Below are 20,923 nucleotides of genomic sequence, written 5' to 3'. Positions count from 1 at the left end.
GTAAAAGTAGGTGTTTTGTTAATCCCCGCTATGGAATTTTTAAAAATTGAGGCTCCTCTTGGTAGAGGAATGAACTGAGGTGCATCTGCTGCGCTGCTCTCAAGAAGCTGAGCGTGTGCCTGTCTGACTCTGCCCTTCTTGGGGTGAGAGGTTAAAGGTCATGTAGGCACAGCAGACTCTGCTGTCAGGGGACCTGAGTGGGACAAACCGCAGTTTGTAGGCACCGGAGTTGGCAGGAGAAACATCATGATGGGCTTCCTTTAAATAGTCTCATTTCCGTGTGTGTGTGTTTGTGTCTGTGTGTATATATGTGTGTGTGTGTCTGTATATATATGTGTGTGTGTATATGTGTCTTTATGTGTGTACATATGTATGTGTCTTGTGTGTGTGTTATGTGTGTATATCTGTGTGTCTGTGTGTATATGTATGTGTGTATATGTGTCTGTATATGTGTGTATATGTATGTGTATGTGTGTGCATATATGTGTGTGTCTATATGTGTGTATATATATGTGTGTGTATATGTGTGTGTATATCTGTGTATGTGTGTGTATATCTGTGTCTTTGTGTATGTGTGTGTATATCTATGTGTGTGTTGTATATGTGTCTCTGTGTGTGTATCTGTGTGTGTGTATATCTGTGTGTGTATATCTGTGTATGTGTGTGTATGCGTCTATGTGTGTGTATATGTGTGTGGTGTATGTATATGTGTGTGTGTATATATGTGTATGTGTGTGTATGTTTGTGTCTGTGTGTATATATGTCTGTGTGTCTATATGTATGTGTGTGTATATGTGTATGTGTGTATGCGTGTCTGTGTGTGTATATGTGTGCATGTGAGTATGTGTGTGTGTATATGTGTGTATATATGTATGTGTGTATGTATATGTGTGTCTGTGTGTGTGTATGTCTCTGTGTGTGTATGTGTGTGTATATATGTGTGTCTGTGTGTGTGTATGTCTCTGTGTGTGTATGTGTGTGTATATATGTGTGTCTGTGTGTGTGTATGTCTCTGTGTGTGTATGTGTGTGTATATATGTGTGTCTGTGTGTATATATGTGTGAGTGTGTGTGTATATGTGTGTCTGTGTGTCTGTATGTGTCTGTGTGTGTGTATATATATGTGTGTCTGTGTATATATGTGTATGTGTGTGTCTGGGTATATGTGTGTGTGTCTGTATGTATATGTGTGTGTGTCTGTGTGTGTATGTGTATGTATTATATGTGCGTGTGTGTCTGAGTGTGTATGTGCGTGTCTGTATGTGTCTGTGTGTGTATGTGTCTGTGTGTGTGTCTCTGTGTGTATATGTGTGTCTCTGTGTGTCTGTGTGTATATGTGTGTGTCTGTGTGTGTATATATGTGTGTGTGTGTGTCTGTGTATATGTGTGTATGTGTGTGTCTGGCTATATGTGTGTGTCTGTGTGTATGTATATGTGCGTGTGTGTATGTGTGTGTATGATACGTGCCTGTGTATATATGTGTATGTGTGTCTGAGTGTGTATATGTGTGTGTCTGTATGTATATGTGCGTGTGTGTGTGTGTGTGTGTGATATGTGTGTCTGTATATGTGTGATATGTGTGTCTGAGTGTGTATATGTGTGTGTGCATGTCTGTATGTATGTGTATGTGTGTGTGTGTGTATATTTGTGTGTGTCTGTGTGTGTATATGTGTGTGTCTGTGTGTGTATATATATATATGTGTGTGTCTGTGTATATGTGTGTGTGTCTGTGTATATATGTGTATGTGTGTGTCTGGGGGTGTGTGTGTGTGTGTCTGTGTGTATGTATATGTGCGTGTGTCTGTGTGTGTCTGTGTGTATGTGTGTGTGATATGTGTGTGTGTATGTGTGTGTGTATATATGTGTGTGTGTCTGTGTATGTCTGTGTGTGTGTATGTCTTTGTGTCTGTGTGTGTGTGTGTCTGTGTGTGTGTGTGTGTGTGTCTGTGTGGGGAGTGAGAGGCCCTGAGCATGACTGGTGCCTAGTGGCCGCTTGCTGGTGGGGCTGGAGCCTTAGGAGCCCCGTGGGCCACCAGAGAAGCCTCCTGCTTCCTGTCCCTCACCAGCCACCCCCTGAGCCTTTGCCTCCTCCTGTGCCCGCCCCACGTGGACCAGCCGGCCCTGACAGGCCCTGAGCTCAGCTCAGCTGCTGCTACACAGGAGTGCGCGAACACACACAGCACAGATGGAGCGGGCGAAGGGCAGTAGGGGAAGACGGCCCAGGCTGTCAGGTTTCTAAGGTCCTTAGGAGCCGGAGGGTAGGACACGGCTCTTCTGGAGTACGGCTGCCCCCTACGGCCAGCCCACCCGGCTGACGCTGTTGGAGCGAAAGCGCAGCCGGGCCGGGGCCGGGGGCCGCCCAGCGCGGAGTGACGCGAGCCTGTCCCTGGGCCTGTGAACTCGGGCGGCAGTGCTGTCTGGTGTGGCTGGAGCTCACCCACGCGCGGGCCGTGTTTCAGGTGGTGAGGGCTGCCGAGGAGGCCGCCTCCACGCTGGCCAGCTCCATCCACCCGGAGCAGTGCATCAAAGTGCTGTGCCCCATCATCCAGACGGCCGACTACCCCATCAACCTGGCCGCCATCAAGATGCAGACCAAAGTCGTCGAGAGGATCGCCAAGGAGGCCTTGCTGCAGCTCCTCGCGGACATCATCCCGGGCCTGCTGCAGGTGGGCCCCCGAGGGGTGGGCGGGACAACCGGGCGGTGCAGCCCCTGCCTCTTCTGGCCCACCCTCTGCTGAACGCACAGGAAGATCTTCCTGGCAGCCCAGGCCTGTGGCTCACAGAAGGAACTTTACTGTGAACATGTTTTGATCTTTCTTCGTTGTTCCTTCCTTACTGCACGGCAGTGGGCCCAGCCCTGGGCAGGGTGGGCCGTGGAGCCCAGCATCAAACAGTGGTCCTGGCTCTCATCCGTCCAGCTAATATTAATTGAAAACCCTCGTGAGCATGAGGCGTTGAATTAAGTAGACTCCGGAAGACGAGGTGTTTTCCGCTATTGGGACCCTACCTCACGGAGTCTCCAGCCTGCTCCAGGACCCGGTACAGCCGTACAGACGGCCGTGGGTGAGGGCGGGTGCCGTGTGCTGAGTTGCTGCCACGGGGGTGCAGGTAGGGGTTTCTGAGATCGGGGTGGGGGCTGACCTCTGGGTTGGGGTGTCAGAGAGAGACGGGCTCAGAGAAGAAGTGGTTTAGAGTTGGGCCCTAGGGAGAGATTTCAGTGGGGAAGGGTAGAGAGACATCAGCTTTACACTTAATAAATGCTGCTGTTTGCTGAGTGCTGGGCTCAGAAATTTAAACACATACAGCCGGGCACTGGCTTATTCCAGGCAGAGGGAAAGACACAAAAGCAGAAAGGTCCAGAGGGCTGTTCGGAGGAGAGCAGACAGTCCCACCTGGCTGTGGGGCGGGGGGAGGCCCACAGGCAGGTTGTGGTCCAGCTGGAGAAGGATGCAGAGGTCTGGCTGCGGGCGGATGTACCCCGCAGTCCGTGGACAGTGGAGTTTTGCCCACAAGAGTGAGCGACGTGGTTCTCATTTCTTGAAAGGGGTTTGCATGTGTGAGGTTTGCTTTACCATGGCGAGAAATAGGAAAGAAGCCAGGTATTTTTCCCCTTAACTTCCTTTTCTCATTCTGTTCTCTCGTGACGTCTCTTGGCTGGTGCTGCCTGGCAGCTCGTGATACAGCATCTATCTGTGTGGAGGAGACCAGCTCGCCGGCCTCCAGCCTCCCACCCCAGAAGCCGCTCACTCTTTGGCACTCTTACATGTGGCCTCTCCGGGGCGAGAGCTCTCGGGGTTCACAGGCAGAGCTCAGGTGTATCCAGGCCGCTCCTGACAAGGTCGAGGTTGAACCGAGAGGGCATTTGTGGAAATGTTGATGAAATATTGACAGTCAGGCAAAGCTTTGATCTCGTTTCCTTTCTGTGTCCCTCTCTGACTGCAGGGTTACGACAACACCGAGAGCAGCGTGCGTAAGGCCAGCGTGTTTTGCTTAGTGGCGATTTATTCCGTAATCGGAGAAGAGTTGAAACCTCACCTGGCACAGCTCACAGGCAGCAAGGTGTGTATAGCGTCACACGGGCGGGTCGCACACCTGGGCCCGCTGGCGCATCGCAGACCTGCCGCCCTGCAGCTCTGGGCTCCGCACGGGCTTCCTCAGCACGTGCGTTCTAGCTGGGCCTTATTCTCCAGAGGCGTTTCTCTAAAGACGAAGTGACCGGCCGTTTAGTGAAGTCATTAAGGTACAGCGTGGTCTGTCGTCGCTCCAGTTTTTGAAACGATAGCTTTGAACTTCTAGTTTATCCCAAAAAGGAAGATGACTGTCTTTAGAAACCAGCTTGTTTTCTCCCCCCGAAACACTAAGGACGTTTACCTGCTGGCTTCACACAAGGCTGGGGGGCTCCAGGTCCCTGTGGGGTGAGGACGGTGACCCTGCACATGACCCGCCCGGGGGCCCACAGTGATCTCACTCTGGAAGCCGGGCTTTTTATTCCCTGGGCTGCCTCTCACCTTCCTTCTAGACTCAGGGCCAGAAAATGGGACAAAAGGACGATGGGCTCATGGAAGGTGACGGGGGCTGGAGTGCTTGTTGGTTGAAAAACAGACTCACATCTGATGAACCGCCAGGGGAGAGCAGGTGGCCACCCTCGAGCTCTGGCTGGAGAGGCCAGGGCCTGGGCCGCGGGGCCAACGTGTCACCGTGAAGTTACAGAGGCCCTGGGCAGGGGTGCAGATCCGCGAGCGCGAAGCCTGCAGCGCCTGGCCTTCCTCCTTAGAAAAGAAGGGAGCAGAGGTGACACTCGTGGCTTCTCAGTAGGGCTGTTCCTTTGACACAGTTGGCGAGCATCACCGCTCACCGCGTTCTGGCTCTGCTGCCTTCGCCCGAGCAGGGCTCGCACCCTCAGCACTGCCGACACCTCGGGCCACTTCCTGGTGGAGGCGCCACCCCTGGGGTCCCAGGAGCGCACCCCACCCTCAATTGATGTCCCCACACCTGGCCAGGTGTCCTCTCGGGGCAGAATCAGCCCTGGTGGAGAACAACTGGTCCAGAAGGAGACACTTGACTCTTCCCGCAGACAGAAACCAGCAGCGGGGCTGGCAGGTGTGGAGGCCACTTCCCCTGATTCCACTTCCCGAGGTCCCCGTCCAGCCCTCCTGGCCATGGCCTGCAGGACCCTGAGCCGAGAGTGCCGAGCAGTGCGCTGGGCCGGGAGCCCCCCTCCCTCTGTGGCCGTCGTCGGGGGCCGTGGATGGTCCCTGGCAGCGGTGGGGATGGCACAGACAGTCTTCACAAAAGGAATTAGATTCGTAAAATGGGAAATTCACCCAAAAGTAATATTAGCCAGACCTCGGTTTTCTGGTACTTTCTACTCTCGTGAGTAAGGGAGCTGCCCTGCCATCTCATGTGCCCCCTCCAGCAAGGGGCTGAGGAAACGCAGGTGTCTTCTCGTCCCTGTCCTGCGGTTGACCTGCTGCCCCTTGCAGCGGTGGTCTCGGGTCTGGAGCCCAGTCCTCATTGGAGCCAGTATTCCCATCTCCCCGCTGATGATGTCAGTCGGCTCGGAGGGCTTGGGGAGGCTGGCTGCACAGCTGTCCACTGGGGCAGCGCAGAGCTTCCGGCCGTTACAGTTTTTATAGGTGAGAACTCCGGTGTGTTAACGTGAACCTGGTAGACTCCAGCGCACATCTCCTAAAACAAACACCCTCCCACCCAGCTCCCCAAAATGGGTAGCTGACAGCACATGGTGCTAAGTTAGAAACAGAGAATCAAGCCATGGCTTCCAGTTTCTGTGTGTCACCAAGCCTATCAGACTCTCCTTCCACTACTTAAATGAAGTTAATAAATGACATCAGGTTCTGCAGAGAAAGGCTGGTGCAAGGAACCTGTGAGGTGCCTTTGAGAAGTGTCCTGTTGCCATGGCAGCAGTACTGGCTTTAGGATCAGAAAACCTGTCCCCCGCTGACTAGCTGTATGACTTTGAGCAACCTTTCCTTTCTGCGCGTGCTCTCTCTCTCTCTCTCTCTCTGTAGAATACAGTAACATAAAATTTACTGTCTTAACCATTTGTAAGTGTACAGTTCACAGACACTAAGTACATTCATATTATGCATATTCATCACCACCATCCACCTCCTGAGCTCTTTGCACCTTGGAAAACTGAAATCCGTAATATTCCCCCTCCCCCCTGGCCCCTGGCAACCACCATTCTACTTTCTGTCTCTGTGAGTGTATAAGTGGAATCATACAGTATTTGTCTATTCGTGACTGGCTTATTTCACTGAGCATAATGTTCCTAGGTTCACCCATGTTGTAGCAGGTGTCAGAATTTCCTACTTATTTATTTTTGGCTGCGTTGGGTCTTCATTGCTGCACATGGGCTTTCTTTAGTTGAGGCAAGCGGGGTCTAGTCTCGGCTGTGGTGCGTGGGCTTCTCATTGCGGTGGCTTCTCTTGTTGCGGAGCGCAGGCTCCAGGCACACAGGCTTCAGTAGTTGTGGCACGCGGGCTCAGTAGTTGTGGCTCACGGGCTTAGTTGCTCTGCGGCATGTGGGATCTTCCCGGACCAGGGCTCGAACCCATGTCCCCTGCATTGGCAGGAGGGTTCTTAACCACTGTGCCACCAGGGAAGCCCCTTCCCTTCTTTTTAAGGCTGAATAACAGTTCATTGAATGTACATGCAGCATTTTGCTTATCCATTTCTTGGTAGTGGCCTTGTGGGCTGTTTCCACTTGTTGGCTATTACGAGTAATGCTGCTATGAACATGGTGGTACAGATACCTCTCTGAGACCCCACTTTCAATTCTCTTGCGTATATATCCAGGAGTGGAGTTGCAGGATCATATGATAACTGCCAAACTGTTTGCCACAGCAGCTGCACCATTTCACATTCCCACCACCAACGCACAAGGGTTTCAGTTTCTCCACATCCTCGCCAGCACTTGTTATTTTCTCTTCTTTTTTGATAATAGCCATCCTCATGGGTGGTGTGAGGCGATATCTCAGTGTAGTTTTGATTTGCATCTCCCTAATGATTGGTAATGTTGAGCATCTTTTCATATGCTTGTTGGCCAGTTGTATATCTTCTTCAGTGAAATGTCTATTCAGGTCCTTTGCCCATTTTTGAATTATGTTTGTTTTTTTGCTATTGTTGAGTTATAGAAGTTCTCTCTATATTCTGGATATTAATCCCTTGACCTTTGATGCACAAAATGTTTTAGTTTTCGTGAAATCCAATTTGTCTATTATTTTTTTGCCTGTGCTTGTGGTGTCGTATTCAATAACCATTTCCAAACCCAGTGTTGCAAAGCTTTTGCCCTGTGTTTTCTTCTAACAATTTAAAAATTTTAGCTTTTAATGCAAGTCTCTGATCCATTTTGAGTTAATTTTTGTGTGTGGTGTTAGGTAAGGGTCCAACTTCATTCTTTTGTGTGTGGATATTGTTTTTCCAATACCATTTGTTGAAAAGACCTTCTGTTTCTTCAGAGAACCTCATTGGAATTTTGATAGGGGTTTCATTGAATCTATAGATAGCTTTGGGTAGTATTGACATCCTAACAGTATTGACTTCCAATCCATGAACACAGGATGTCTTTTTTTTTTTTTTAACCTCCATACTGTGATGAGTTGTTGTTTGTTTTTAGTTTTTTGTACTTTTTTTTTTCTTTTTGCGGCATGCGGGCCTCTCACTGTTGTGGCCTCTCTCGTTGCGGAGCACAGGCTCCGGACACGCAGGCTCAACGGCCATGGCTCACAGGCTTAGCTGCTCCACGGCATGTGGGATCTTCCCGGACCAGGGATCGAACCCGTGTCCCCTGCATTGGCAGGCAGATTCTTAACCACTGCGCCACAGGGAAGCCCGGATTTTTCATTTTTAGTGTATAGAAATGCAGTTGAATTTTGCTCACTGATTTTGTATTCTGCTACTTTGCTGAATTCTTTTATTAGTCTTAATGTTTTTTTGTAGAATCTTTAGGATTTTATACCTGTGAGATCACAGTTGTCCCTTGGTATCCACTGGGATTGCCATAGATAACAAACTGTGCAGATGCTCAAGTCCCGTACCTGTGGTTCCACTTCTGTGTAGCCAACTGACCGCAGATGGTGTAGTGCTGTGTGTGTTGAAAAAAATTCCTGTATAAGTGGACCTGCACTGTTCAAACCTGTGTTGCTCAGGGGTAAACTGTATATCATCTATGAACAAAGATAATCTTGCTTCTTCCTTTCCAATGTGGATGCTTTTTGTTTTTCTTTTCCTGCCTAATTGCTCTGGCTGGAACTTACAGTACTGTATTAATAGAAATGGTGAAAGTAGGCATCCTTGTTCCTCATCTTAAAGGAAAAGTTTTCAGTCTCTTACCGTCGAGCATAATGTTCACAGTGTGCTTTTCATATCTAGCTTTTGATACGTTGAGATACAGGCAGCCTCGGAGAGAGTGCGGATTCAGGTCCAGATCGCTGCAGTAAAGCGAATATTGCAATGAAACAAGTCACACAAATTTTTTGGTTTTCCGGTACATATAAAAGTTATGTCTTTACTATACTGTAGTCTATTAAGTGTGCAATAGCATTCTGTCTAAAAAAAGTCAGTATACCTACCTTAATTTTAAAAAAAGTTATTGCTAAATAATGCTAGCCATCATCTGAGCCTTCAGCGAGTCATAATCTTTTTGTGGTGGAGGGTCTGGCCTCAGTGTTGATGCTGCTGACTGATCAAGGCAGTGACTGCTGAAGGTGAAGGTGGTCGCTGCAGTTTCCTAAAATAAGGCAGCGGTGAAGTTTGCTGAATCGATCGACTCTTCACAGTTTCTCTGTTGCAGCAATGCTGTTTGATAGCATTTTACCCACAGTAGAATCTCTTTCAAAATCGGAGTCAGTCCTCTCGAACCTGCCACTGCCTTAGCAAGTAAGTCTGTGTAATAATCTAAATCCTTGGTTGTCATTTCGCCAGTCTTCACAGCATCTTCACCAGGAGTCGATTCCATCTCAAGAAACCACTTTCACATGAGATCCCCCTAAGCTCCGGATTTGTATCTTTGGATTTGGGTTAGTGGAGAGAAAATTAAGAAATCATGCAACTGAACTAGATCTCACTAGTTGGTGATGCTCCAGAGGAAAGTCAGTGTCAGCCTGGGGAAAAGTGAAATTCAATATCCCAGCTCCTAATGCTCTGATCTCCTACAGCAGAATTCACATTTTACCCTCAGCTCTGCAAGCTCAGTTGCCGCTCTCCTTTAATGGAAACTTAAGTGCACACTGAGGGCAGGATTTGGCTCAAAGACTTTCTACACTGCACTAAACATTCCTGTTGTTAAAAGCACCTTTACACATATATGCCGTTACAAACTAAGACTGAATTTCTGGACAAGATGTAAAATGCAGACTTTGGAGATAAGTGCAGAACAGTTTAAAGTATTTCACCAGCTCCTCTACCAAAAACAAACAAACAGACAAACAAAACCTTTGCCTCTTCCAGAGTCAGGCAACTTCCCCAAAGTCATCAGGCAGCCAGAATTTCCCAAGGATTCTGAAGGTACAATTCCCTGTTTCTTGGATTTCATGACACCCTCCCCATTCCTTTAGAGAGGTATTTCATGGTTTGTATTTCTTTTTTTAAAAACTCATTAAAATTAATTTTGCTTTGAAGGAAAAAAAAAAGAAACCCTTTCTTTGCTCATCTGTAAGAAGCAACTCCACATGCACTAATGTTTTATCATGAGATTTTATCAATTCAGTCCCATCTTCAGGCTCCATTTATAATTCTAGTTCTCCTGCTGTTTCCACCACATCTGCAGTTCCTCCCCTGAAGTCTTGAACCCCTCAAAGGCGTCCAGGAGGGTTGGAATCAACTTCTTCCAGACTCCTGTTGATGTTGGTATTTTGGCCTGTTCCTGTGAATCAGAAATGTTCTTCATGGCACCTAGGATGCTGAATCCTTTCCAGAAGGTTTACAGTTGACTTTGCCCAGATCCATCAGAGGAAGCACTATGGCAGTGATCGCCTTACAAAATGTATTTCTTAAATAATAAGACTTGAAAGTCAGAGTTATCCTTGATCTGCGGGCTGCTGAATGGGTGTTGTGTTAGTAGGCATGGAAACAACATTAATCTTGTTGTACCTCTTCATCAGAGCTCTTGGGTGACCAGATACCCTGTCAATAAACAGTAATATTTTGAAAGGAGTCTTTTTTTCTGAGCTGTAGGTCTCAACAGTGGGCTTAAAATACTCAATCATGTTGTAAACCTGTGCTGTCATGCAGGCTTTGTTGTTGCATTTACAGAGCACAGGCAGGGTAGGTTGAGCATAATTCTTAAGAGCCCTGGGATTTTCAGAATGGCAAATGAACTTAAAGTCACCAGCTGCATTAGCTCCTGACGAGAGTCAGTCTGTCCTTTGAAGCTTTGAAGCCAGGCATTGGCTTCTCCTTTCTGGCTCTGAAAGTCCTAGATAGCATCTTCTTCCATTATAAGGCTGTCTTGCCTACACTGAAAATCTGCTGTTTAGTGTAACCGCCTTCATTAACTACCTTAGCTAGATCCTCTGGATAACCTGCTGCAGCTTCTACATCAGCACTTGCTGCTTCACCTGGCACTTTTATGTTATGCAGGCGGCTTCTTTCCTTAAACCTCATGAACCAACATCTGCCAGCATCAGACTTCTTTCCTGCAGCTTCCTCATCTCTCTCAGCCTTCCTAGAATGGAAGAGAGTTAGGCCCTTGGTCTGTAATAGGTTTGGGCTTAAGGGAATGTTGTGGCTGGTTTGATCTTCTGTACAGACCACTAAAACTTTCTCCATATCAGCAGTAAGGCTATTTTCCTTTCTTATCATTCATGTATTCACTGGAGCAGCACTTCCAGTTTCTTTCAAGAACTTTTCCTTTGCATTCACAGCTTGGCTAACTGTGGCACGAGAGGGCTAGCTCTTGGCCTGTCTCAGCTTTCAATATGCCTTCCTCACTACGCTTAATCATTTCTAGCTTTTGATTTAAAGTGACAGAAGTGCAGCTCTTTCACTTGAACACTTCAGGCCACTGTAGGGTTATTAACTGGCCTAATTTCAATATTGTTGTGTCTCAGGGACTAGGGAGGTGCAAGTACAGGGAGGGAGACCCGGGAATGGTGGGTCTCTCGCGCAGTCAGAACACACACATCTGTGGATGACATTTGCTGTCTTTACATATGGACGTGGTTCGTGCCAACCCAAACAACTATAGTCATAACATAAAAGAACACTGACCACAAGTCACCATAAGAAGTATAATAGTAATGAAAAAGTCTGGAATAATTGTGAGAATTGCCAAAATGGGACAGTGACATGAAGGGAGCCATGCTGTTGGAAAATGGCCCTCATGGACTTGATTGATGCCGGGTGTTCACAGACCTTCAATTTGGGGGGAAAAACACAGTATCTGTGAAGTATATTAAAGTGAAGCACAATAAAACAAAGTATGCCTATACTTTTCTTCTATTCCTAGTTTATTTGGTATTTTTATCATGAAAAGATACTGAATTTTGCCAATTTTGCCAATTTTGCCAATTTTGCCACTTTTTCTGTATCAATGGAGATGATCCTTTGGTTTTTGTTTGTTTGTTTTTTAATATTTATTTATTGATTTTTGGCTACATTGGGTCTTCGTTGCTGCGCGCGGGCTTTTCTCTAGTTGCAGCGAGTGGGGGCTACTCTTCATTGCGGTGCACGGGCTTCTCATTGTGGTGGCTTCTCGTTGTGGAGCACAGGCTCTAGGCACACGGGCTTCAGCAGTCGTGACACACAGGCCCAGTAGTTGTGGCTCGCAGGCTCTAGAGCACAGGCTCCATAGTTATGGCGCATGGGCCTAGTTGCTCCGAGGCATGTGGGATCTTCCCGGACCAGGGCTCAAACCCATGTCCCCTGCATTGGCAGGCGGATTCTTAACCACTGCGCCACCAGGGAAGTCCCTGGGGGTTTGTTTGTTTGTTTTTGTTTTTTCCTTCATTCTGTTAATGTGGTGTATTATATTTATCAATTTTTGTATGTTGAACCATCCTTGCATTTCAGGAATAAATCCCACTTGGTCATGGTATTAAAGCCTCTTAATGTGCTGTTGAATCTGGTTTGCCAGTCTTTTCTTGAGGATTTTTTGCATCAGTGTTCATAAGGGCTATGGATCTGTAGTTTTCTTGTTATGTCTTCAACTGGCTTAGATATCAGGAGAATGCTGACCTCATAGCATGAATTCAGAAGTGTTCCTTCCTCTTCAGTTTTCTAGAAAAAATTGAGAAGGATTGTGTTAGTTCTCTAAATGTTGGTAGAATTCACCAATGAAGCCACCTGGTCAGGGGCTTTTCTTTGTCAGATTTTTGATTACTGATTCAATCTCTTTACTAGTTATGGGTCTGTTCAGGTTTCTCTTTTCTTCTTGATAGGTTTTGTGTTTCTAGGAGTTTGTCCATTTCATCTAAGTTACCTAATTTGTTGGTGTACAGTTACTAATAGTATTCTCATGATCTTTTTGATTTCTGTAGAATCAGTCATAATGTCCCCACGTTTGTTTCTGATTTTAACAATTTGAGTCTTCTCTCTTTTTTTGTTAGTTAACTTAGCTAAAGCTTTGTCAATTTTGTTGATTCTTTTTCAAAGAACCAAGTTTTGGTTTTGTTACCTCTATTTTTTGTTTCATTTATCTCTGTTCTAATCTATATTATCTTCTTTCTGCTAGCTTGGGGTTTAATTTATTATTCTTTTTCTACTTCCTTAAGATATATAAAGTTAGGTTGTTGATACAAATCTTCCTTCTTTTTTATATAGCTATGAATTTCTCTCTTTACACTGCTTTTGCTGCATCCCATAAGTTTTGGTATGTTGTTTTTGTCTGTCTCAAGGTATTTTCCTATTTCCTTTGTGATTTCTTCTTTAACCCAATGGTTGTTTAAGAGTGTGCTGTTCAATTTCCACAGATTTGTGAATTTTTCAGTTTTCTTTCTGTTACTGATTTCTGAGTTCATCTGTTTTGGTCAGAAAAGGTACTTTGTATCATATTTATCTTTTAAAATGTATTGAGGTTTAATCTGTGGCCTAACATATGGTCTATCTTGGGAAGGTCTCATGTGCACTTGAGAAGAATGTGTATTCTTGTGTAGAATGTTTTGCATATGTCTTTTAGATCTAGTTGATTTATTGTGCTGTTCAAGTCCTCTAGAGTGGAATATTGAAGTCTCCCAACTATTACTATAAAACTGTTTCTCCCTTCCATGCTGTCAGTTTTTGCTTCATATATTTTGATGGCATGTTCTTAGATGTGTAATTATAAATATTAAATTTTCTTGCTGTATTGCTCTTTTATTAATATGTAATGTCCATCTGTTTCTTGTAACCTTTTTAGATTTAAACTCTATTTTGTCTGATATTAGTGTAGCTACCCCATACTCTTGGTTACTGTTTGCATGGAATATACTTTTCCATTCTTTCACTTTCAACCTATTTGTGTCTTTGGATCGAAAGTGAGTCTCTAGTAGACAACATATAGTTGAATCATGGTTTTCTTTTTATCCATTTTGCCAATCTTTGTCTTTTGATTGGAGAATTTAACTCATTCACATTTAAAGCAATTACTGATAAGGAAGAGATTTCTGTCATCGTGGTATTTGTTTTCTATGTGCCTTATAGCTTTTTAGTCCCTCATTTTCTACACTACTCTTTTGTGTTTGTTTGCTTTTTGTACTGAAACGTTTTAATTCCCTTCTCATTTCCTTTTGTGTATATTCTATACCTGTTTTCTTTGTGGATTACATTTGACATCCTAAAGTTATAATCCTCTAATTTGAATTTATACCAGCTCATTGAGCAAGCTTTCTGAACCCTGGCCTTTTCATTTGTAAAATAGGAGAACCTGTTCTGCCTACCTCAAAGGATTGTTTTGAGGCCCAAATGTGATAATCAGTGTAAAGCTTGTAAACCATTGGACATATACACATCGTTCACTCTATTACCGTCATCTTTTCCTTGTACTTGCAATTATGTTCTAGACTTGACTAGGTAGATACAGTAGGGGTTCTGAGTTGTAAATAACTATTAGCAATGTTTAGCAGCTCATTTTTAACCAGGCTTTCATAGAAATATAACTATCCTGCTTTCTAGATCACTTTTTTCTTCTTTAAAAACTCTAGTGGGAAGCAGCAGCATAGCACAGGGAGATCAGCTCGGTGCTTTGCAATGACCTAGAGGGGTGGGATTGGGGAGGGTGGGAGGGAGGCTCAGGAGGGAGGAGATATGGGGACATATGTATGCATATGGCTGATTCACTTTGGTGTACAGCAGAAACTAACATAGCGTTGTAAAGCAATTATACTCCAATAAGATGTATTTAAAAAAAAAACAACCTCTGATTCAACAAGTACATGTTAGGAACCTGCTATCTTCAGCACACTATGCTAAGGCACATGGGAAGAGCAAGAACTCGTCCTGCCCTGACAGGACTGACACATGAGGAAACTTGTACAGCTGCCCAGGAGTGACCAGTGGACATGGTGGGACGGGCTCTGATTGCTGGGTCAGGGGCCTGGAGGAAGTGGGACCAGATTGGGCTGGGCTTGGCAGGATTGGGGGGCTGCACAGGGAGGGAAGGAGTGGACTGCAGGGAGGAACAGTGTGAACAGCTCAGGTAGGAGTAGGAGTGGGGTGCTCAGAGGACACGTTCTCCGAGCAGGGAGCTGCAGGAAGCACCTTGCAAGTGTCACTGCTCTGCATTTTGCAGATGGGAAAGTCGAGGCTCAAGAAATGTTTGCCTGAGGTCGCAGAACTAGTTAGTGTTGGAGTTGGTGCTAGAATTCTGCTGGACCTGTTGAGCTTCAGGCCACTGCTCTGTTGAATGTACCACGGCTTCCCTTGCACCTGGTTGGCCCTGGCCGTATCCTCCTGAGCCTTAGAGCATTTAGGAACCTTGTGTAAAATGATGGCACTTGGGGTTTTGTTTTTCTTTTTAATAAATTTATTTTAGTTTTGGCTGCATTGGGTCTTCGTTGTTGCACACGGGCTTCTCATTGTGGTGGCTTCTCTTGTTGCAGAGCGCGGGCTCTAGGCGCGTGGGCTTCAGTAGCTGTGGGCGGTCTCAGTAGTTGTGGCGCATGGGCTCAGTTGCTCCGCGGCATGTGGGATCTTCCCGGGCCAGGGCTCGAACCCGTGCCCCTGCATTGGCAGGCGGACTCTTAACCCCTGCGCCACCAGGGAGGTCCAGTGATGGCACTTTGATCACCGCACTGACTGTTCTATTGAAAGGTTTCAGATTTTGAAAGGTGTGGGATGAAAACAGACTGGGATACGTAGCGTGAATTCCCGACACACTCCCTGCAGCTGAAAAGAGTAAGAGGCATTACAAGTCCTGATCTGGGGGGGACCCCCGGTGGGCTGCTGCGTGAAGACGCTCGGGCAGAGCCCTCCCGCCAGCTGCACGTCCCAGGCTCCACAGCCATGTGACTGAGCGTGCCTTGCTGGGGGTCAGGGAGACACTGCCTCACGGGGGCTCTGCTGGTTGCTGGTCCTGTTCCCACCCATCATCCGAGGGCCCCGCTTTCTCCTGTGCCACACGCTCCACTCGGAGCATCTCTTCGTGGGTTCCCCGGGGACCAGCCGCTCCTCCCTAGGCAGCCGTATACTTGGCCTCACAGCCTGTTCAGAGACAGCAGCTAAAGAGCTGTGGAAGAGCTGTGGATAGTAAATATTCCCTTAATCTTACCAGTCGTGTGTTGCGTAGATTTTTATGGGCACTCTGCTTCTACAAATACCTGTTTCTTTTAATTTTTAATATGATCAGGCACACTATCAACATACGAAGTTAGCGGCATTCAGCAAATATTTAAGAACCTACCGTGTTACATGGTGCTTTAGGTATTTTGAGAGTCCAAGGGGCTTGAGTTAGAACTAAATGAGATGTCAGGCTTGGAAGCCCTTTCGCCGTCAAGCGCTGTGCCTGACTGAGGGCACGTTGTTTAGTGACGCAGCGTCTGGCCTCAGGGAAGTTGAGTCTTGCTGGAAAGATCCAGCCCACTGCTCCCTGCAGCAGGAGGTGGCCTGTGCCGAGCCACAGTGGGCGGGGCTGGGGCCCGGGGTGCGGGAAGGCCATGGGGCACATGGGGGCGGCCTCGGATTCCACGCGCCTCGGGAGGTGTGCAATGGGGAAGAAGCAGCTTCTGCACACATGTGAGGGTTAGAAAACGTGACCTCTGACCTTGGCTTGCTTCTTCATGCCGATGGAGTGTGGCTTGCACCCTCTCTTCCCGCTGGGTTGGGTGGAGCCGGTGGCTGCCTTGCCCCTGAAGTGTGTGGATCTGCAGCCCTGAGGCCCGCCTCGTGGTCACGTTTCCCTCTTTCCGTGATAACCCCTCGCGCCCCCTCCTCTAGTCTGACCTCCCAATCGCGGTGGCCCTGGCCCCGGGCAGATGGCTTGGACCAGTGGTGGGCACTCAGTAAATGTCTGTGCAGTGAATTTCTCCACTAAGGGACGTGCTGTTTTTTTGTTTTTTGGTGTGGTTTTTTTGCGGTACGCGGGCCTCTCACTGTTGTGGCCTCTCCCGTTGCGGAGCACAGGCTCCGGACGCGCAGGCTCAGCGGCCATGGCTCACGGGCCCAGCCGCTCCGCGGCATGTGGGATCTTCCCGGACCAGGGCACGAACCCGTGTCCCCTGCATCGGCAGGCGGACTGTCAACCACTGCGCCACCAGGGAAGCCCGGACGTGCTGTTTTGTTGTCACCTGGGTTTTCTTTCCTGCTCTCTGATTTTTTCCTCCTGCTCACCCGTTTGTATCTTCTCCTTGCAGATGAAGCTGCTCAACTTATACATAAAGAGGGCACAGACCACGAACAGCAACAGCAGCTCCTCATCCGACGTCTCCACGCATAGCTAATGCGGCGTCAGAGTCCCCGTGTAGCCCTGGAAGCAATCGGTGGTGCCTCTCAGAGAACTCCCCCTTCCCCCCATCGGCTGCCCAGTCAGTACCAGGAGGCCCGCAAATATTTATTACAATCAGTATTTTGATCCCTTCCAGCTTTTGTGTAGAATCATACTGGTATTGAATGTAAAGGAAGCAAGGCCTGCATTGCATCTTCCTACAAAACAAAACAAAAGGAGTAAGAAAAGAAGAGCCATACTTAAACTGTCTCATCCCGCCTGCTGAGGTCGTAAAACCATGTGTGTGGGCTGCAGTTTTTAAAAATCGGAGCTCTCTAGCCGATACCTGGTAGAAAGTAGCATTTTCTCTTCAGTTAATAAGATTGGAGGAGGTTGGGTTAAGTTGTGTTTCTCTTTCATCTCGGCCTCCTTGGTTTTGGATGTGGCCTGTGTGGGGCAAAGCCCCACGCCTTCCACAACTGACACCATGGAAGGGTTTGTACGTTGTAAGTTGTGTTTTGAGACCTACTAAGTATATGAATCAAGTCTTGGCAAGAAGTGGGAGAAAAGCCTGAAAATGGTCTTTCAACGAACATGTAGTAATCGTGCTCACCGTCTCCGGACCGGAGGCTGACGCCCTGCGCGGTCTCCTTCCAGGACGGGCTCCTGCCCCTCTGAACAACCCCACCGATGCCGCCCCTGCCCCAGAGCTGCCACTTGAGGGGCTTCTTAGAGATGAAATCCAAACACAAAAATCAAGGTAAATCGACAGCCTTGGTTAGCGTGTGCTTGAAATGGCCCTTCGTGCAGCGTCGAAGATACCGGAGAAGCTGCTCATTTTACTGCCGAGATCCTGGGAAACACTATTTAACAGTGCTTCCCCCGTGACCCTGGCCCCTGGTGGTGCAGATTTAGGGCCCCCTCGCTTCCCTTCCCCAACCCGCGCCTGAGCGGCTCGATTCTAAGATGTTCTCGGTTAGTCTGGTAAATGGCAGCTCCACCATCTCAGTTTTGAATTCTCCGTTTAATTTGGGATTGAGATCAAAGAAAAATCTAGAGAGACCAGGTATCAGGATTTTTTTTTTTTTTTTTTGGTAATTTTATGGACTGAAGTACTTCCTTGATCCTCTGCTGAGAGAATCATGGTTTTAAGGAAAAAGTAATTGTGGTGTGTGGCGGATCGCAGAAAAACAGGATTGGAAACAGAGTTTTAGAATCAAGTTCTTCAGTGAGAAACTTACCCCTTTAAAATTTCTTCTTGAGGGTTGCACTGCTTCAGTGAAAGCAACTCCGGATCAGGACCCTGGTTAACAAAGTTTGGAGTAAAAGGCTTCAAGCCAAATGGAAGTTCTTAATGCGGTCAGGAAGGCGTCTGTCGTCTCTTAGATTCCACCGTAGCCCCTGTAAATGGAACTGACTTTTCCATATTGTTAATGAGGTGTTTGCTGCTCTGGCGTCCAGTCCCTGCAGCTGCCAGGCTGTGTGGCTCTCACCCCAGAGCTGCACAGCCCCGAACGTAGCTTGTTTTCATGCAGAATCGACTTCAGATACTTTATGCGGAAATAGGCACTGAAGACAGAAGTCCGGGAGCAGAGGCCGGGGCGCCTTCACTGCGTGCGTGTGCTAAGTGCGTGCGTGCACGTAGCGGGTATCCTGCACGTGCGTGAGGGGCCGCGCTGCTGCCGTTGAGGGAACGTCAGGGGCGCGTTTTACGTGGTCGAACGTTATTGGCTTCTTTTCGGCTCAGAACAGCCATTGCTGTTTGTTCTTACGTCACTCGCGGGGTCGCTTTCTTGCCCTCTACCATCGTCAGCGTCTGATGACTCCTCTGAAGCGGCACCTGTGTTCCGCCGGGTTATATCCGAGTCCTTCCTGGCGAGCGCGTGTGGAAAGGCCTCTCTCCAGCTCGTGGACGCCCAGGTGGCCGCAGCCCCGCCCGCAGTCGGGAAGGACCTTGAACGTGGCCGCGCGCGTCCTCCTGGCGCTCACAAAGGGCTAGCCTTGAACGTCACTTGCCCAGCCTTGATGTCCTGACCCAGCGGGGCCCGCCCACTCCCAACCGACAGCTGCAGCTGCCCTGCCTCGCCGCCTCCCTGCAGGCGTCGTGTTTGGATGAAACGGTAGAACACAGGCGAGCAGAGCACCCGAGACTCGGTCCGCCTCCCGCGTTGGCCTGACTGTCCAGGGCCCCGAAAAGCCCCAACGCCACCGCCGGGGCCAGATCGCCGGGCTCCCGCTTCCCCTCCCGCTGCTGAGGCCCCGGGGGAGGCGCGCGGCCTTCCTGGAGCCACTGCAGCCACGGGCCGCCCGCCACGGCCCCACTAGCTTCTCAGTCATGCAGCTGCACCTGACCTGTCTCCTGAATCTTTTTCTTGCCCTACCGCCCTTAATTTATCAAGCATAATATTACACGTTAAAGAACAGCAAATAAGAACTCTGTAGAATCCCACCAGGACTTTGCTAACCATGATATTTGGAGATGATGAAAATGCTCTGAAAAATGTCAGCCACCAAAATAGTTTTGTCGGCACTGTTCACACGCATGGTCCCCACGCCCCCAGGTTGGGTTTTTGGTTTTGGTTTTTGGTTTTTTTGGGCTTTTTCATGTTACATCCATATCTGTATTTATATCTTATTTGTTTCACTTTCAAGTGTATCATGGCAAATGTACAGATTTTTTGTTGTTGTTAATAATGTGCTAGGATTTGCTAAAAAAGAAAACAAGAAAAAAAATCCTTTTGAGTTTGCTCTAGAATAAATGAGACTTAATTCAGTTTCCGACGTCCGAGTGGTTTTTTTTTTTTTTTTTTTTTTTTTGGTCACAGTGCTTGTAGGTAGCTTATCCCGTCTCTCTGACGTCAGAACGAGGCCACATTTCTGAAGGATCGAGGGGCTACATGGAGGAGCTCGTGAGGTCAGCAGGTCGGACTGCAGGGGGCCCAGGGCCCAGGGCCGGGATCAGGCGGGTGTCAGGATGGAACCTGGGGGAAGGGGAAGGGCCTGGCGAGCGGAGCCGTGGAGCTGGTCTGCAAGGAACCCGTGCACGGCCCCCAGGGGTGCTGGTCCGTCTCTTTGGAGCCTTACTTTTGCTTTCGGAACGATTTTGACTCTTACATCGCGTTCCATGAGGCATCTCAGTATCCCTGACTGGTGACCTTGAGCCCCTTTCCCCCGTGGCCCACCGCCTCCTGCCCGTTTGACACGTGAGCTCGGCGTGATCACAGAGGCTGGGTTCAAATCCCGGCTTCCCCCCTCACCCCCTCGGGCCAGTGTTCTCACGGATAAACCACCAGTGTGAGACGGACCTCGTGGAGGTGCTGGGAGGGGCCGCGGGTGATGTAGGTGAGGCCGCGGCCCTGACTCCTGCTGTGGGTGAGGGCGACACACAAGTGCGAGGCTGTCACCACCCCACCCCACCTCCGGGCCTGGCGCACCGTCCGACCGTTACTCCGGAGCAGATGCGGAAGCCCCCGTGGATGTGCTGCGCTCAGGCGGGGTTGGCGGTGCACTCTCTGTATTGGGGTCTCTAACCCCTGCCGCCACCATCCTCCTTATCCCAGGGCGGCCAGGAAGCCCCTGCTGATGGCTGTGTGTGTGTTGGGGGGAGGGGGAGATGCCCACCACAAGCAGCGGAGCTTGACTCGGGGGGATCTGAACGGTCTTCTCTCCGGAAGGTGCCCCTTTCCACTCACAGTTTTGCACTCAGTTGTAAAGGTTGCAGGACTCCCTGCAGATGTCCAGGGGTTCCAAGGTGAAAACTGCCTACGGACCAATGCTCTTGACGTCCTTGGGTCATGAGTGGAGGGGGAGGGGGTGGGGACAGCGGCTGACAGGCAGCCTTAAATAACGTCATGGGCGACGCACTTAGACTTCTGAAGTACTCTCATCCGTGGCAGTTTTTTTTTTTAATTAATTTTTATTTTTGGCTGCGTTGGGTCTTCGTTGCTCCACACGGTCTTTCTCTAGTTGCGGCGAGTGGGGGCTACTCTTTGCTGCGGTGCGCGGGCTTCTCATTGCGGTGGCTTCTCTTGTTGTGGAGCACGGGCTCTAGAGCGCGGGCTCAGTA

The 20,923-nt window shown here is 48.5% G+C and overlaps 1 protein-coding gene across 1 annotated transcript in view; it reads left to right on the top strand.

Annotated features, from left to right (window-relative positions):
- CLASP1 (cytoplasmic linker associated protein 1) overlaps positions 1–19,630 on the top strand; it is a 269,026-nt gene extending 249,396 nt beyond the window's left edge. The window contains exons 37-39 of the mRNA XM_060153037.1: positions 2,459–2,665; positions 3,942–4,058; positions 16,787–19,630. Of these exons, the coding sequence (XP_060009020.1) occupies positions 2,459–2,665; positions 3,942–4,058; positions 16,787–16,873 (411 nt within the window). The 3' untranslated portion in view covers positions 16,874–19,630. The remainder of the gene's footprint in view (positions 1–2,458; positions 2,666–3,941; positions 4,059–16,786) is intronic.
- Positions 19,631–20,923: the final 1,293 nt, after the last annotated feature.

Source organism: Lagenorhynchus albirostris, chromosome 6, assembly GCF_949774975.1.
Source record: "Lagenorhynchus albirostris chromosome 6, mLagAlb1.1, whole genome shotgun sequence".
NCBI classification, from domain to species: Eukaryota; Metazoa; Chordata; class Mammalia; order Artiodactyla; family Delphinidae; genus Lagenorhynchus; species Lagenorhynchus albirostris.
This window is presented reverse-complemented; position numbering and strand designations above follow the sequence as displayed.